The 19,348-nt window shown below is 41.2% G+C and overlaps 2 protein-coding genes across 2 annotated transcripts; both read left to right on the top strand.

Annotated features, from left to right (window-relative positions):
• Positions 1-4,092: 4,092 nt before the first annotated feature.
• On the top strand, positions 4,093-11,819 carry LOC146716578 (protein NLRC3-like). The gene is made up of 4 exons (XM_085452540.1): positions 4,093-4,316; positions 4,458-6,249; positions 9,079-9,255; positions 11,624-11,819. Exons 1-4 carry the CDS (start codon positions 4,109-4,111, stop codon positions 11,817-11,819), a joined length of 2,373 nt encoding a protein of 790 aa, XP_085308666.1. The 5' UTR covers positions 4,093-4,108.
• Positions 11,820-15,479: 3,660 nt separating this feature from the next.
• Positions 15,480-17,987, top strand: LOC146716579 (NACHT, LRR and PYD domains-containing protein 1 homolog). The gene is made up of 4 exons (XM_085452489.1): positions 15,480-16,273; positions 16,724-16,843; positions 16,936-17,077; positions 17,221-17,987. The coding sequence occupies exons 1-4, from the start codon at positions 16,070-16,072 to the stop codon at positions 17,538-17,540; spliced, it is 786 nt and encodes a 261-aa protein (XP_085308615.1). The 5' UTR covers positions 15,480-16,069; the 3' UTR covers positions 17,541-17,987.
• Positions 17,988-19,348: the final 1,361 nt, after the last annotated feature.

Below are 19,348 nucleotides of genomic sequence, written 5' to 3' on the forward strand. Positions count from 1 at the left end.
ATTTATTGTTTTTCTTTTAGGATCAATAAGAGGCCAGAATCTCCTGGACCTGAACCCAGCTGTGTTTCCTTAAAGAGCAACGAGTCGAAGGATTTTGGTATAAACTTTAAAGGCTGTTCTTCTGCTGCTGAGAGGTAATGTGTGTCTAGATGTTGTTCCTGACTCTGTATTTTTGAATAAATCCTCATGTTTAATATCAGCTCAGCTCTTTTTCACACACATTTCTATGTTGGTATGTGAAGCGGTGTGTGTTGGAGTGTTTCCACAAACACAGCAGTCAGAGTGGAAAGAGTGGATGTTGTAGGAGGTGTTTGTGTAGTGAAGAGGCTGAGTGTCTGTAGGACTCCAGCTGCTCCAGCAGGTGTCTCCTTTGTGCTTTGCTTCAAACACAGTGTAGGGAGGAGCTTCCACTCAGGTCTTTCAGGTGTTGCTGGATGGAGGAGGACAAATAGTTTTTCCCTTCAGTGACACTTCAGCAGCTCAATGTTCTGGGAGATGTTTGTCTTTATGAAGGTTTATGGATTCTTGTTCTTACTTTGGTTAAACTGAGCAACACATTTTCCATCTAACATTTAAAGTAAATTTCCAGGTGAATAAAAGATCTGCAGCTGCAGCCTCTGTGATGTTTCACAGTCTGAAAGTAACAAATTCAACCAGAGTTCAAACAAAGGCTTAATATACGTGTGTGTTTGATATAATGCCAACAAGTACAAACAGGTGTTCTTACAGGTCTTAATCACAGAGGTCTGATAAGTCTGGTGACTTTCACACTCAGCAATTTTGCTGCCTTTTATTTTATATTGGCCTTTTTAAAGCCCTTCAAAGTCTCCCACATTCATACAGAGCTTTTAACACCAAACTCCTTTACAGTCCTTCTCCTCTCACACACGATCACACGACTGATTTGTCTGCAGCAGCTGTGTTACTGCTAGTATTTTATTATGTGTGTAATCTCCTCATATTGTTCCTGTGGTTTAGTTTGACTTCCTTCTGCAAACTCAGCTGCTCTGTTGCTGATACACGTCTCCATGAATATGATTGATCAGATGCTGCCAACACCATGTGTTTCATGTGAGCGCTCAGCTGAAACCCTGGGTTGACTTATCGAGTTAATAACAAGCTTCACGTGACTGTGAATGCTAAAGTGAATCAGATAAAGGAAAGAGACCCTGCTAATGTTGGACTCACTTCTTAGTGTAGATCCCAGGAGGAAGTTCAACATAGCCATTCTTTGTGCTAGCTCGACCAAACCTGAGACCACAGTGCAGGATAATGATCATCATCTGTCTCTGTCAAGGACATTTAAAATCCACAAATAACAAACATAATTATATTTGATCATTAAAAATGATGATTAAACAAAGTGTCAAACATACTTAAGTAGAAGGACTGATGTTTGTGTTAAAATACCCTCTTAAAGCTGAAATACTGATTCAGCTTCTTTACTCAAGTAAAGGTAAAAGAGTCCAGGCTCTGAAATGTACTCACAGTATTAAAGTAAAAACGCCATCTTTGAAGGAAATTTCTGCCAGTTTTTGTGCAAAGTTACCTGAATTTCTACCTCCAACATTAATAGGAGAAAATTATCTGAACTTTTATTCTAATGAATTTAATCAGCTTGAACATTTTGTAGCACAAAAGTAGAAAAAACCCAAAGGGAATCAAAAATAGCTCCGTTTGCTGTTGCCTGCATTGTAGATGGGCGGCTTTGCCTCAACACCTAAACAGGAAAATGAGTTTAGTCAAGTATTAAAGTGGGATTGAAGAGGTGAGGAAACCAGAGATCAGGTGTTGTGGTGCAGCATTAAGATAAGATGGGGCCTGATTATTTAAGACCTTGTATGTGAGGAGCAGCCAATGAAGGGAAGCCAAAACAGGAGAAATCTGCTCTCTTTCTAGTCCCTGTCAGGACTCTTGCTGCAGCATTTTGGATTAGCTGAAGGCTTTTCACTGAGTTTTTAGGACATCCTGATAATAATGAATTACAGTCGTCCAGTCTGGAAGTAATAAATGCATGAACTAGTTTTTCAGCGTCACTCTTTTTAGCATTTTTTAACAACAAGCTTCTATCTATTAGGGCTCTTGTCTCGCCGACTGCTGCCTCAGATCCGAGTCTTTCTCCTGTGTGCTCAGCTGTCTTAGAGCAGTTTGATCCCGTCTCCCTTAATGACTTGACTGCGGTAGTTTGTAACCTAAGATTATCACACTGCCCCTCTGATTGTCGCCCCCCAACTACTCTTTCAAGGATTGTCAGGTTGGAGATCGGCCTATAATTAGCTAAGACAGCTGGGTCTAGGGATGCTTTTTAAGTAAAGGTTTAACTACAGCCAGCTAGGGATGGGTACCGTTTAGATTTGAAAACCTGCTAAATCAGAATCAGTTGCTGATGACGGCTTTTTTCTTTTCCATCAATCACGTATAATCTTAACTCAAAGTGAACATAGACTTGATTGCTCAGATCAGCCAATTCAAAATGCTAATTCAATCAACTCTGAGTTCATGGCTAGACTCAGTTTGTTGGCCCTGCACCTCAAAACGATTTCCTGTTTGTCTCTCGTGTTTTTTGGATATTGTTTTCACATCTTATGTCATGGCTAGCGGGGCGAGCCATGTTGAATTTAATAAAGGACCCAAGATGCAGACACTGCTGTGAAGTGAGTGAGCTTTATTGAAACGGTGAAGTGCAGTGGAGATGGCCTGTGCAGAAGCTAAGATAACCTCTACTGAAAAAACTACAAAACTAACCTGAAACCTTAAACGGAGACACGGGGAGACAACACAGACGAACCAGCAACAAGCAGGAGAAAACAAAGGGCTCATATACACAAAAGAGCCATCAGGGAATGAGAAAAGGGAGACACAGCAGGATTCATTGGACGTAACCAGACAAGGGGAAGCAAAAGTAGACACACTAACATAGGACATGGCACTGTCAAAATAAAACAGGAAGTGAACAGAGACACAATACTAACACAGTACAGAGGGAACACAGAAACCAAAACCTCAGAACTAGAAAATCTTAATCAGAATGAAATTGTAACAAAAGACAATAACAATCAAAACAAAACTACTGAGTCCACAGACTCGGGACATACATCGGCTCAAACTGTGGTCATAAATATTTTGTACTTGTAAATCAGACTGTGTAGTTTTGAACTGAGTTTTGTAACATTGTGAAACAAAATATCTGGAAAGTTCATGTTTTTGCGTTCATTGATTTGTGTGTGTAAAAATGTAAAAATGTAATAAATGTAAGAAACATTAGAACTACTTTTGCTGACACAAAGTTTGGCGAGCACTGCAAGTTGTCCCTTTAAACCAGTCACTGATATAAAGAGAGCACCTTGTTCCAGGGCATCTGAGCATGGAGGGAAAGCTTTATGCAGGAGATGGTAAGAGCTGTTGGGACTAAAGAAACTGAGCAGAAAACTACAGACATCTGGAAACTGAGTTGTTAATTCTCAGTGGGATCAGCAGGACTAGCAAAGCTCCACCATGACAGTCATCTGATTGACTGAACCCATCCAAACATCACTTCATGGACCTTTAGCTTGTGTCTGTGTGTGGACAGACATAACATGAGCTAATTATACATTACTCCTCCACAGAGTGGACCAGCAGAGAGCAGAGGTTTCCACTGGTCAGTCTGCACAGCAACATCAAACACACCTGGACTCTGTGGTTATGGTTTGTAGTACTACGTTTACATTTGTTCTTTTCAGTCACCTCTATGCTGCACTTTGTGGACCAGAGGATTGTCAGTGTGTCCAACATAAATCAGAGTTTGGGCTCCATGATTTCAGTCAGATTGGGGTGACTGTAGCTCAGGAGGGGAGCAGGTCAGCTACTAGTCAGAAGGTTTGTGAATCAAATCCTGGCTGGCAAATGTACTGGGTAACGTACTAAACCCAAGCTGCCCTCTGATGCATCCATCAGAGTGTGAAAGAAAGTATTTAAGCATAGAACAATGTGCTTGGTTGAATGAGGCATGTTGTATAAAATGCTTTGTGTGCACAGAGTATCAAAGAGAGCTATATAAGAACCAGTCCATTTACCACTGGGTAATTCATATAGTCTTCTTTTCCAGCGGCTGGAGGACAACATCACCATGTTTGTGAAGAACGAGCTGAAGAAGATCCAGAAGCTTCTGAGTCCAGATCACCCAGAAACTTTAAAGAGCCAGATGGAGGATGAGGAGATGTTTGAAGGTGAGGATGAAGATGAAAGAAAGAGCTGCAGAGAAGCATTTCTGAAGATCACACTCCACTTCTTGAGGAGACTTAAGCAGCATGAGATGGCTGACCATCTGCAGAGCAGTAAGAGAATTTCTCTAAAGACTGAATATTGATCTTTCCTAATAGCTCAAGAAATGGACCAATAGACATTCATCCTTTCAGGGTACTGAAAGGCTATGATATTTATTATATAATATTTTTTTCTGAATTTCTTACCTTCAGAAATATTTGCTCCACTCTGTAAACGTGAACTTAAAGCCCAACTGAAGAAGAAGTTCCAGTATGTGTTTGAGGGGATCGCTAAAGCAGGAAGCCCAACCCTTCTGAATCAGATCTACACAGAGCTCTACATCACAGAGGGAGGGACTGCAGAGGTCAATGAGGAACATGAGGTCAGACAGATTGAAACAGCATCCAGGAAACCAGACAGACCAGAAACAACAATCAGACAAGAAGACATCTTTAAAGCCTCACCAGGAAGAGACGAACCAATCAGAACAGTGCTGACAAAGGGAGTGGCTGGCATTGGGAAAACAGTCTTAACACAGAAATACAGCCTGGACTGGGCTGAAGACAAAGCCAACCAGGACATCCAGTTCATATTTCCATTCACTTTCAGAGAGCTGAATGTGCTGAAAGAGGAAAAGTTCAGCTTGGTGGAGCTTGTTCATCACTTCTTTAATCAAACTAACGAATCAGGAATCTGCATGCTTGAAGACTTCCAGGTTGTGTTCATACTTGATGGTCTGGATGAGTGTCGACTTAATTTGGACTTCAACAAAACTAAAATCCTGACTGAAACAAGAAAGTCCACCTCATTGGATGAGCTGCTGATAAACCTCATCAGAGGGAACCTGCTCCCTTCTGCTCGCCTTTGGATAACAACACGACCTGCAGCAGCCAATCAGATCCCTCCTCAGTGTGTCGACATGGTGACAGAGGTCAGAGGGTTCACTGACCCACAGAAGGAGGAGTACTTCAGGAAGAGATTCAGAGATGAGGAGCAGGCCAGCAGGATCATCTCCCACATCAAGAAAGCTCGAAGCCTCCACATCATGTGTCACATCCCAGTCTTCTGCTGGATCACTGCTACAGTTCTGGAGGATGTGCTGGAAACCAGAGAGGGAGCAGAGCTGCCCAACACCCTGACTGAGATGTACATCCACTTCCTGGTGGTTCAGGCCAAAGTGAAGAGGATCAAATATGATGGAGGAGCTGAGACAGATCCACACTGGAGTCCAGAGAGCAGGAAGATGATTGAGTCACTGGGAAAACTGGCTTTTGATCAGCTGCAGAAAGGAAACCTGATCTTCTATGAACCAGACCTGACAGAGTGTGGCATCGATATCAGAGCAGCCTCAGTGTACTCAGGAGTGTTCACACAGATCTTTAAAGAGGAGAAACAACTGTACCAGAACAAGGTGTTCTGCTTTGTTCATCTCAGTGTTCAGGAGTTTCTGGCTGCTCTTCATGTCCACCTGACCTTCATCAACTCTGGACTCAATCTGCTGGAAGAGCAAGAAACAACTTGGAAGGTGTTTCAAACAAGAAAATCTTCAGAGAAATACTTCTACCAGTGTGCTGTGGACAAGGCCTTACAGAGCCCCAATGGACACCTGGACTTGTTCCTTCGTTTTCTCTTGGGTCTGAAGACTAATCAAACTCGTTTGCAAGGCCTGATGACACAAACAGGAAGTAGCTCAAAGACCAATCAAGAAGCAGTTCAGTACATCAAGAAGAAGCTCAGTGAGAATCTGTCTGCAGAGAAAAGCATCAATCTGTTTCACTGTCTGAATGAACTGAATGATCGTTCTCTACTGGAGGAGATCCAACAGTCCCTGAGTTCAGGACGTCTCTCCACAGATAAACTGTCTCCTGCTCAGTGGTCAGCTCTGGTCTTCATCTTACTGTCATCAGAAAAAGATCTGGATGTGTTTGACCTGAAGAAATACTTTGCTTCAGAGGAGGCTCTTCTGAGGCTGCTGCCAGTGGTCAAAGCCTCTAAAAAAGCTCTGTAAGTTATAAAGTTTTTATTATTTAATTTGGTTGGTATGTTATGGAAAACACACTGCCATGAACCTCTGTTTTGTTTTTGTCAAAATCACTGTAATATAATCACTGTACCTTTTATATACATGTGACTTAATGCTGCTGCCCTCTTGTGGCTAAAGTGTAATTATGTTCTTGTTATTAGGGAGGATTTGAGAGTAAGGCTACGTTCACACTGCAGGCGAAAGCGCATCAAATCCGATTTTTTTGACCCTATGCGACCCATATCCGATCATGCTATGACAGTGTGAACGGCGTAAATCCGATATTTTCAAATCCGACCTGGGTCACTTTCGTATGTGGTCCTGAATCCGATACATATCCGATGTTTTAGAAAGCGACTGCTGTTTGAATGGTCAAGTCGCATTAAATCCGTCTTTTACGTCACCAACACAAGACAGACGCCAATTATCAGCGCCCGATAAGACATCGCAAACGCTTCCTGGCCATCCCGTGTAGATGTCAGTGAAACTGTTGGGAAGACAACGTTGGAGAAACGTGAACTTTTTATTTGTACTGTATAATCTGCAGATTCTGACAGAAATCTGCAGCTATCCTTTGAAGCACCGCTCCTCTAAAACAGCAATAAGGATCATTATTAGGTTATCTACATTATTATGTAAATAACAAAATAACTTAAAGCAAAAATTGGGAAACGTAAAGTCCGAAGTCTTTATATTAAGGGCCATCTGTCAAACAATATTGTTTGCTCTGGGTCTAAACAGAGCACGTTGTGTGTGACATCTTCTTTTGGGCATGCTGGCCGCTTTCAGCGTTCACACTAGAGCGCGTTTGCTGTCGCATTTTATTTGTAGTGTGAACGAGCAGATAAAAAAATCGGATTTGATCAAAAAATCGGAATTGAGCATTAAGACCTGCAGAGTGAACGTAGCCTAACATGCCAAGTGAGTCAGCACCTTCGCTTTAGCTTAAAAAATCGCTTTAGCTTAAAAAATCCAAATTCTTACGTCATCAGTTATAGTTGCATGTATTCATTATCATAATTTAACCTTTAAAATTGATGTCTTAAATTTATTTTGATTAAACTAGCAATAATTTTATGGTTGTATTAAATAAATACATCACTAATGAATTATTTATTTCAGTGATTAATTAAAAATGTATATAATTAATTAAAAAAAATATATTGATAATTAATTATCAGTTAATTTCATTTAAAATAATTCATTATGTATTTATGTACAATTCAAATTAGTTAATTACATATTTTGTTGGTTTGTTTTCTATTTTAATTATTTTACTGACACATTTAATGAATTATTTAATGATGTATTTATTTAATTCACGTTGCTACTCCTGGCCCTGCATCGCTGTTCATAAATACATTTTATTTGTCAGCTTCACCCATCAAAGTCAGGGGGCGGGGTTAATGCTGATCAAGTCAACACCATTGCTTTGGTCTGGTGGGCGTTCTTTTAGTGGGCTTTTCTCAATACTAAGTAGGCCTACACACCAGGGTTTGGACATGTGTGGACCCAAACTATACTTTTACCCTTTTTTGTGTGTCACCAAATACACTTTAATATTTTCTAGACAAGAATGTAGTGGCGTAATCTTTAACCTCTTTTGGCTCCAAACAGAAGTGACAGACTTGAGCAGGGTTCATTTAAAGGCTGACAGAAGTGGAGTGGTGACGGGGAGATGTTTGACAGGACAGTGTTTCAGCCTCCACAGGTTCATGTTGTGCTCCATCAGTCAGTGAAGATGAAGTCAGTGCTGATGAGGCTGTAGAGTGTGTGAGGGATGTGAATGAGGATGATGAAGATCTGATGATAGCAGATAAAAACAGGCTGCAGAGACTTTGAGCCATACAGGGCACACAGTGTGTGTACAGAACAGCTGAAATCATTATGGAGGCCTCACTGGGATATGGAAGCATCACAGTACAGCTTCAGTGAAGCATTAAAGTCTCTGATATGAGATGAGAAATGAAGCAGCCAGAGCTTTTTCATGAGTGGAAATCCACTGTGACTGTGAGCTGCTGCTACAGCCTCCAGATTAGCCAGCAGCTCATCCTGCTCAACATGGACCTGTGGTCAGAGTGTGTGCTGGATAATCCGGCCCAGGATGAGGCCAAACTGACATGGGATGAAATGTCTGTCACATAATTGAGCTTAGTGTAGTTTCATTTCTGCACAATTTAAAAACAACCAAAACTTTGTTCTGTCTTTTCTATGTTATACTGTAGACTTTCTTTGATACTGTGTCCAAAAGGAGCAGCTTTTACTTTGAAGGGGAGGCGTCTCTGTTTCCTCTTCAGGTTGGATGATGGAAGCAAATGAGTGTGTGATGTTCTTTCAGTGTTCCACTTTGTAGACGCTCCCTGAGCACTGGTCTCACAGCCAGCTGCACATAGAGACCAGTGTTGTTAGTCCAGGTCAGAAGATGACTTGTTGGAATGAAAATGAGCTTGTAGTTTGTCTGCTTTAATAATGTGACTGGAAAAAGGTGTTGGACTTCAAATATGTCCATTTCTTTCACACTTCACCTTTAAAAGTGAAGCCTTGTGGTTCCTGGAAGGAAAAACACGACTTTTTCAAGTCTTTGTCCTGTTTTTATGAGAAATGTACGACTTTAATGTGAAACATTCAGAGTTTTTTCTCTTGTTGTGTTTGTTTGAAGCTGCTTCCTGTTGGCTTCAGCTGTTTGGAGTTTCCATTTTCTAAACTTCTACATTCTGAACCTTCTTCAGCTCTGAACAGATGATGAAACACTGAATGATTTCAAGCTCACACTTTGTCTAATAAACTTACATCTTTCATTCTTTATACAGATTGTGGAGCTGTGGTTTGTCAGAGATCAGCTGTGATTATCTGGCAGCAGCACTGAAGTCCAACCCCTCCCATCTGAGAGAGCTGGAGCTGAGCTCCAACAACAAGCTGCAGGATTCAGGAGTGAAGCATCTGTGTGGTTTCCTGGAGAGTCCAGGATGTGGACTTGAAACTCTGAGGTCAGTCAGCATGTTTTAGTTGTGCTGAGATGAATATGATGTGAAAGTTGTGCTGACACTAAACTGCAGACATCAGGCTGATATTATACTGATCCACACTGAGGATCTTCATGGTAAAGTCTGTTTTCTTCTTCTCTGGTTTAGTCCATTGACTGCAGCAGAACAATGTTCACATTTCAAACCTTCAAAGAAGAAGAAAAATCCTCCACTGGATAATTCACTGTGAAACTCTCCAACTCTTCATTCCACCTTAAAGTCTGTCTGACACTGAAATCCAAAGCAAAATGTGCGTTTGCTTTACAGACAGCAGTCCAACACAAACATACACACATCATCCAAAACACAGTCCAACATCCAAATCTCCTCCACTGCCAGCATGAATGATGGGAAAGAGAAGGAGGAACACTCTGACATTCAGGGTTAGAATGAGTTTCATGAAGCAGACTGTGAAGATCAAAGCTGCATTAGAAAGCTTACATGAATGAATGAGTGGACAGAAGTGGACAGAGATCATCTGAAGCACTTCAAAGGCTTTAAATCAGCACATTTCTCTTTATTCTTTATCAACTTTGTTAGTTTCTCTCAGTTTTCTGTGGAATGAAGCTAACAGCAGGCTAATAAGATGCTGACCAATAGGTTTCTATTAAAGGTTGTAATTTGTATATGAAAAAGTGCTTTGGCTCAGCAGGGATCAGCTTACAGGTAGAATACAGCTGCTGGATGGGATTAGCATGTCATAGCTATCTACCAAACTGCTAACTGGGGGATTTCAGGCCATCTATGGATCATTTTTGCTAACTGTTTATTCAGCTTAGGCTCACAGGGCTGCAGCCTGTGCCCTAGCTGTCATAGGGCAAGAGGCGTGGTCCACCTGCGCAGGTGAGCAGTCCATCACAGGGCCAACAGAGAGACAGAGAAGCACTCTCTCACATCCACACCTACAGCCAATTTAGAAGCACCAATGAACCTAAGCAGCATTTCATTGGACTGTGGGAGAACATCCAACCTCCACAGAAAGGCCAACAAGCTTCAACCTACAACCTTCTTGCTTTAAGGCACTAGTGCCAACCACTTTTCCCCATTTCAGCCCAAATCCTGCATCTTCCTGTTTCTGACTCCAGGCCAGCTCCACTAACACTTTCTCATCAGACACTGCCACCTAGTGGAGGAAGTCTTAGTTCCATTTGAAGCTTCAGATTACAGTTAGTTCCTTTACAAAGAGGTGGAGGTGGTGGGGCCACAGCACCATCATCACTGAGTGCCATAGGACACTTAACCTTTGTTTCCATATGCTGGGAACTTCCTGTTGTTCCAAGGAGGACTGGAAAATGTGTGAAAATCTCCCAGTCAGTTCCTCACAGCACACTTCAATCATTTCCCTCCCACAGCATCAGGACCAGGGCTTTTTCTCTCTTTGGTCCCACTAAGAGGTTTCCACACAAACACCTCATCAGTGGGACTCTCAGAGCTACCAGCCCTTTGCTACAATCACAAAGCTCTTCATTGAAATCAATGATATCAAAGCTGGAATCCAATGAGTCCAAGTCTTCTGCTGATTCAGCATCACATTCATCTTTGCTCCTTGTCCTGCATCCCCACCATGGACTTCATTCCTTTCCAAGCCAGCCTTGAGTGTCCTTTATTCAGCTCATCCTCTGCTTTACTTTTACACCTGATTTTAGCTGCTTTATCTCTCTTTCAACAAGTTTCTGTGCCTCAATCTTTTTCTTCTCTCCCTCATAACAAGACAGCTTCTTCTGCCTGAGAACATGTTGGAGTGATTTACTAATCCAGGGCTGCTTATTGGGGAAAATACTTCCTGTTTCCAAAGTAATCCCCATTTTTCCCAGAAAGAAATGTAAGTAGAAATCGATGATCTAAGTGAGAACATGAGCCTTTAAAAAGTCCCAGTGGGTGCAGTCAAAGCAGTCCCTCAGTCCCAGTATAGAGTCTTTGGTCCAGACTGGAACAACTGTGTGCCCAGTTTGAGCTCTCTTCAGTGCTGTGACCTGACAGACCCAGAGGGGCCATCACATCACATTTAGAAGCTCCCCTAATGGAGCCACAACACATGTCCAACACTTAGTCTGTCTTGTTGGACCAACTGGAAGAAATGATTCAAGGACTTAGTCACAGAACAGAGATTCAAATCTCCAAAATCCAACTGGCTGCATCAGGACATATAGTCTGAAACTCTGCACAGTTTCCTGTTTGAAGCTGCTTCCTGTTGGCTTCAGCTGTTTGGAGTTTCCATTTTCTAAACTTCTACATTCTGAACCTTCTTCAGCTCTGAACAGATGATGAAACACTGAATGATTTCAAGCTCACACTTTGTCTAATAAACTTACATCTTTCATTCTTTATACAGATTGTGGCGCTGTGGTTTGTCAAAGATCAGCTGTGATTATCTGGCAGCAGCACTGAAGTCCAACCCCTCCCATCTGAGACAGCTGGACCTGAGCCTGAACAACAAGCTGCAGGATTCAGGAGTGAAGCATCTGTGTGGTTTCCTGGAGAGTCCAGGATGTGGACTTGAAACTCTGAGGTCAGTCAGCATGTTTTAGTTGTGCTGAGATGAATATGATGTGAAAGTTGTGCTGACACTAAACTGCAGACATCAGGCTGATATTATACTGATCCACACTGAGGATCTTCATGGTAAAGTCTGTTTTCTTCTTCTCTGGTTTAGTCCATTGACTGCAGCAGAACAATGTTCACATTTCAAACCTTCAAAGAAGAAGAAAAATCCTCCACTGGATAATTCACTGTGAAACTCTCCAACTCTTCATTCCACCTTAAAGTCTGTCTGACACTGAAATCCAAAGCAAAATGTGCGTTTGCTTTACAGACAGCAGTCCAACACAAACATACACACATCATCCAAAACACAGTCCAACATCCAAATCTCCTCCACTGCCAGCATGAATGATGGGAAAGAGAAGGAGGAACACTCTGACATTCAGGGTTAGAATGAGTTTCATGAAGCAGACTGTGAAGATCAAAGCTGCATTAGAAAGCTTACATGAATGAATGAGTGGACAGAAGTGGACAGAGATCATCTGAAGCACTTCAAAGGCTTTAAATCAGCACATTTCTCTTTATTCTTTATCAACTCTGTTAGTTTCTCTCAGTTTTCTGTGGAATGAAGCTAACAGCAGGCTAATAAGATGCTGACCAATAGGTTTCTATTAAAGGTTGTAATTTGTATATGAAAAAGTGCTTTGGCTCAGCAGGGATCAGCTTACAGGTAGAATACAGCTGCTGGATGGGATTAGCATGTCATAGCTATCTACCAAACTGCTAACTGGGGGATTTCAGGCCATCTATGGATCATTTTTGCTAACTGTTTATTCAGCTTAGGCTCACAGGGCTGCAGCCTGTGCCCTAGCTGTCATAGGGCAAGAGGCGTGGTCCACCTGCACAGGTGAGCAGTCCATCACAGGGCCAACAGAGAGAGACAGAGAAGCACTCTCTCACATCCACACCTACAGCCAATTTAGAAGCACCAATGAACCTAAGCAGCATTTCATTCAATTCAATTCAATTTTATTTATATAGCGCCAAATCACAACAAAAGTTGCCTCAAGGCGCTTCATAGATACAGAGGAAAAACCCAACAATCATATGACCCCCTATGAGCAGCACTTTGGCGACAGTGGGAAGGAAAAACTCCCTTTTAACAGGAAGAAACCTCTGGCAGAACCAGGCTCAGGGAGGGGCGGCCATATGCTGCGACCGGTTGGGGTGAGAGAAGGAAGACAGGATAAAGACATGCTGTGGAAGAGAGACAGAGGTTAATAACAGATATGATTCAATGCAGAGAGGTCTGTTAATACATAGTGAGTGAGAAAGGTGACTGGAAAGGAAAAACTCAATGCATCATGGGAATCCCCCGGCAGCCTACGTCTATTGTAGCATAACTAAGGGAGGATTCAGGGTCACCTGGTCCAGCCCTAACTATATGCTTTTGCAAAAAGGAAAGTTTTAAGTCTAATCTTAAAAGTAGAGATAGTGTCTGTCTCCTGAATCCAAACTGGAAGCTGGTTCCACAGAAGAGGGACCTGAAAACTGAAGGCTCTGCCTCCCATTCTACTTTTAAATACTCTAGGAACAACAAGTAGGCCTGCAGAGTGAGAGCGAAGTGCTCTAATAGGGTGATATGGTACTACAAGGTCATTAAGATAAGATGGGGCCTGATTATTTAAGACCTTGTATGTGAGGAGCAGGATTTTGAATTCAATTCTGGATTTAACAGGAAGCCAATGAAGGGAAGCCAAAACAGGAGAAATATGCTCTCTCTTTCTAGTCCCTGTCAGGACTCTTGCTGCAGCATTTTGGATCAGCTGAAGGCTTTTCAGTGAGTTTTTTGGACTTCCTGATAATAATGAATTACAGTCGTCCAGCCTGGAAGTAATAAATGCATGAACTAGTTTTTCAGCGTCACTCTGAGACAGGATATTTCTAACTTTAGAGATGTTGCGCAAATGGAAGAAACCAGTCTTACATATTTATTTAATATGTGCGTTGAAGGACATGTCCTGGTCAAAAATGACTCCAAGGTTCCTCACAGTGTTACTGGAGGCCAAGGTAATGCCATCCAGAGTAAGAATCTGCTTAGATACCATATTTCTAAGATTTTCAGGGCCGAGTACAATAACCTCAGTTTTATCTGAATTAAGAAGCAGAAAGGTAGCGGCCATCCAGGTCTTTATGTCTTTAAGACATTCCTGCAGTTTAACTAATTGGTGTGTGTCATCTGGCTTCATGGACAGATAGAGCTGGGTGTCATCTGCATAGCAGTGTAAATGTATGCTATGTCTTCTAATGATACTGCCTAAGGGAAGCATGTATAATGTAAACAGAATTGGTCCTAGCACTGAACCCTGTGGAACTCCATAATTAACCTCAGTGTGTGAAGAGGACTCTCCATTTACATGCACAAATTGGAGTCTATTAGATAGATATGATACAAACCACTGCAGCGCAGTACCTGTAATACCTACAGCATGTTCTAATCGCTCTAATAGGATATTATGGTCAACAGTATCGAATGCTGCACTAAGGTCTAGCTGGACAAGCACAGAGATGAGTCCACTGTCAGAGGCCATAAGAAGATCATTTGTAACCTTCACTAAAGCTGTTTCTGTGCTGTGCTGAGCTCTGAAACCTGACTGAAACTCTTCAAATAAACCATTCCTCTGCAGATGATCTGATAGCTGTTTGACAACTACTCTTTCAAGGATTTTTGATATGAAAGGAAGGTTGGAGATTGCTGCTGGGTCTAGAGATGGCTTTTTGAGTAAAGGTTTAACTACAGCTAGCTTGAAGGCCTGTGGTACATAGCCGATCATTAGAGATAGGTTGATCATATTTAAGATCGAAGAATTAATTAATGGCAGGACTTCTTTGAGCACTTTTGTAGGAATGGGGTCTAAAAGACACGTTGATGGCTTGGAGGAAGTAATTATTGAAGTTAACTCAGAAAGATCAATTGGAGAAAAAGAGTCTAACTTAACATCAATGGTACTAAGAGTAGCTGTAGATAATATTTCATCTGTGGGATGATTACTGGTAATTTTTTCTCTAATGATAAAAATTTTATTTGTGAAGAAGTTCATGAAGTCATTACTAGTTAACATTAAAGGGATGCTTGGCTCAAAAGAGCTCTGACTTTTTGTCAGCCTGGCTACAGTGCTGAAGCGAAACCTGGGGTTGTTCTTATTTTCTTCAATCAGTGATGAATAGTTAGATGTTCTGGCTTTGCGGAGCGCTTTCTTATAAAGCAGCAAACTATTTCTCCAGGCTAAATGATGATCCTCTAAATTTGTGACACGCCATTTCCTCTCCAGATTACGAGTCATCTGCTTTAGGCTACGTGTTTGAGAATTATACCACGGAGTCAGGTACTTCTGATTAGAGACCTTAGTTTTCACAGGAGCTACAGTATCCAGAGTCGTACGTAGTGAGGAGGTGAAATTATTAACAAGATAATCGACCTCTGTTGGGGTAGCGTTCAGATAGCTGCTCTGCTCTGTGTTGGTACAGGGCATTGAAGATGATAACAGTGAGTGGATTATATTCTTAAACTTAGTTACAGCCCTTTCAGAAAGACATCTACTTTGATAAAGTCTACTCTCCACTGCTGTGTAATCGATTATTGTAAATGTAAATGTTATCAGGAAATGATCAGACAGGAGAGGGTTTTCAGGAAACACTGTTAAATGTTCAGTTTCTATGCCATATGTTAAAACAAGATCTAGAGTGTGATTAAAGTGGTGGGCGGGTTCTTTTACATTTTGAGAGAAACCAATTGAGTCTAATAACAGATTAAATGCCATGTTGAGGCTGTCATTTTTAGCATCTACATGGATGTTAAAATCACCCACAATAATTATTTTATCTGAGCTCAGAACTAAATTAGATATAAAGTCTGAGAAATCAGACAGAAACTCTGTGTAAGGCCCAGGTGGACGATAGATGATAACAAGTAAGACTGGTTTCTGAGTTTCACAGCTGGGTTGGACAATGTTAAGCATCAGGCTTTCAAATTAATTACAAACCAAGAACATATATAACTGCACAAACGTGTAACATAACTGATGCCTAGTTCTGAGCTTTATGTAATAAATAATGCAAAAGTTTTGGGCTGTTCACATTTATAACAAAAAAGGATGGAGGTGAACTTGTTTGCAAGAGATGTAATCCTCAGATAAGGTGAGAAGTAAATCTGAACTCTCAGAATGAAAAGCTCTTTCCTTTCACAGCGCTGTGTGTTGATGGCCTGCTGTCTGTTGCCCACATCTCTGATGATGGGATGAGCATCTTGGAGCCGCTGGAGATCACTGCCACCCATGTGGTTGTGAAGGTTCCTCACCTCTCTGGGTGGGGCATCATCTGGGATGATTTTAAGCGGCTCCTGAACATAACAGTAAATGGCCAAGTTCTGCTGTTCTTCCGACCTTCAGAGCCTGCAAGAATCAACGTGTTTCTACTCCAGGAAAATATCCCATTGTCAGAGGTAAATAGTTTCATCATCTTCACTCTGTGGTCCTCTCAGAATCCAAATGATTCTCAGCAGCTTTCTGATAATAAACTAAAGTTATGTACAGGTTTACTGGTCACTCCACTCTGATTACCTGAGACAAAGAGTCAGGCTCCATTTAACTTTTCTTACCCACATTGTTGACCAATCACTGCTCTTCTTTATTCACTCCCAGTAATGACCCTAAGCTGTGAACATTTGATGTTTGTGACCCATAATGTCAGATCTGACACTTCACTGATAAAAATAAAATCATGGAGCTTTTTTTTCTCTGCAAAGCTATTCTATCTCTATTCTATTCTATCTAATGATTGTTTTTGATTCATACTGACACATGATATTCTACACCTGATATGTTTAAATGAGCTCTACAGGTGAATAGACTTATTAACGTTACCAGCATAATAAACTGTCCTGTCACTGCAGGTGTCTGCCCAACAACACGATGATGCTAAATACATCCAGACCCCTGCTGACTGTCTTTTCAGCTTCGGTCAAAGGTACAGTGTCCACTGTGAGCCTGAGAGCAGGATAATACAGCCGAAGGTGAGTCAGCAGTTAGAAACTATATGCTGCTGAAATGAAAGTCCTGGATAACCCACTCGTCATGAAAATGGCACCTTTCTGTTGTTGTTTAGCAAACACAGTTTCGCTCAAAGTCTGGCCCAAATTACCATCCAACATTTCAAGTTTTCCTGAGTACAAATTCAGGGTTTGTGACTCTGATAGTCAAAGACCAAGAGGGGAATGAAATCTGGAAATCATCTGTTTGCCTGCCAGGTAAGATTCCTGCCAAATACCAGCAGAAATTACCCTACAAACTTTTTATTTTATATTTTATAAAACTTCAACTGAAATCATACTTCTCTTTTCATCCTCAGTTCAGAGTGCTGTTAAATGTCTATCTTTCTTTGTTCCTTCAGCACCAAGAACAGAAACCTTAATGAGAAATGTCCCAGATGAGTCCGGAGTCCCAGCAGACGAGAGGCTGTTCACAGTTCGCTTACAGTTTATTGGTAGAGTGTCTGAACCTGTTTTAAACAAACTTCTGGATAAACTCCTGGAGAAGCATATTATCAATGATCAGGAGATGGGATCAGTCAGATCACAGCAGAGCAAAGCAGATAAAGCACGAGAGGTTATTGACACAGTGCGACTAAAAGGAAGTATAGCCTCCTCAGTTCTGATCGCTGCTCTCCGTGAGGAGGATCCATGCCTTTTCACAGAGCTGAACTTAAGATAAGACAGATTTCTAATAAATCTCAAAGACCACTGACAGTGTCATTATTGTGATCTTCATGTGTGTGTTGGAAACTGGACTTTAGTTCTTATTAAAACCTGGACTCTGACTAGAAGCTGAGCAGGACATTGGATGGACTGAAGCAGAGTCTGGGACCTCGGTAAGTCTCTGGGCTGCTCATTATTAGTGCACAAACCAGGAAATATGTGAAGCTCCAACCTGTAGATGCTGAACCACATCTACAGGTTGAAGAGCAACACCTCAAGTTATCTGTGACCGGCATCTGTTTCCAACAATATAACTGAAGCTGTTTTTACCTTTAATGCTGGAATAACATGTTGAATCACATGATCAGTGTTTACAATCTGATTACTGAGGTTCTCGTCTGTGCTAGCTTCTGCTCTGAGCAGCATTTTGTGTTTCTGACTGTATAAATAAAGTTTTGCTGTTTGCTTTCTTATGCTGGAGTTTGAATTCGTGTTTTTAAACAGTTTGAGCTTCCTGTTCGTGTAACCCGTTCATGTGTTACACCCGTCATTGCGTTGTGTTCTGGCGTGAAAGTAAGAGGCAGGAGACAGCACTTGGGTCTTTGGCTCTTTACTGCACATCTGCAACACAGAAATAAGTGTCTGATCTGTGTGTGTCACGCGACTGCCAGTACACCTCTCCTCCGGCCATGCTGAAAGGAGCTGTGCCTGCAGCTTCATTAACACCACAATAATATAATAAATCTAATACAACAAATTGTTTTAAAACATTAACTTAAGCTCTCAAAAACAAAAAGCATAAAATAAATAACATGTCACTGAAAAATCATTAAAAACAACTTATAAGAACAATAAACAAAATAATTCAAAATCAAATAAACAGTCAGATAAATACAATTCAATAACCAGGACCCAATATTCTAGTGCTTATAGTTCAAACATTATACTTCAGTACAATTATATTAATAACCGCCATCCAACAGGCAATACAACACTGTACTTATAAAAACAATGAATGAAAGACTGCATCTCCAAAACATAAGAACATCTCCATACCTGCAACACAGAAATATGTGTCTGATCTGTGTGTGTCACGCGACTGCCAGTACACCTCTCCTGATGAGCAGAGTGAAGCTGACCCCCCACCCACTTGAAACGTAAAGGCAAATAGGCGGAGCGGTTAGTGCTACGTTTGTGCAGATTTGTGCAGGTAAAATTAGCGTTTGTGCTGCTACAGTATCTGAGATATAATGATTTTAATTATTACGGCCTACGCTGTATAACACCAGTGTCTGTGGCAGTGAGTTTCAGCAGCTGTGGAGTTTTGCACTTTTTCTAGGCTTGCTGCATATTAACTTTTATTAGTTTACACTTTAGTAACACAATTTATTCAGCGGAAAGGTTGATATTTCTTTTGTTACTAGTGCAGAAACGTACACAAGGTAGGCTAAAGTTTTTATTTTTTCTGTGGCAAAACTGAGTTTCATGTGAAGTGATTCACGTATACCTAAATTATTATTATTTTTTACATACCCAGTTGGCCTCTATGATTTTGTTTTGAATTATATATGTTTATTATTATTAATGTAGCTGTCTCAGAAAAAATGAAGTGTTTGCTTTGATAGATTGTTACCTACGTGTAGAAAACTGAATATTCCACAGCACTTAGGCGAGGGATCTTCAACCTGCGGCTCTAAAGCAACATGTGGCTCTCCGGCCCCTCCACTGTGGCTCTTATAAGACCAAGTAAGTCATTTTTTTATTATAAAGACAACAAGAAAGGGTTCTGTTAACAGTTTTTTTTTTTTTTTATGAAATATCTGC

Source organism: Copadichromis virginalis, linkage group LG3, assembly GCF_057382275.1.
Source record: "Copadichromis virginalis isolate Kocher_CV1m ecotype Utaka linkage group LG3, C_Virginalis_male_GT1.1, whole genome shotgun sequence".
Lineage (NCBI taxonomy): Eukaryota > Metazoa > Chordata > Actinopteri > Cichliformes > Cichlidae > Copadichromis > Copadichromis virginalis.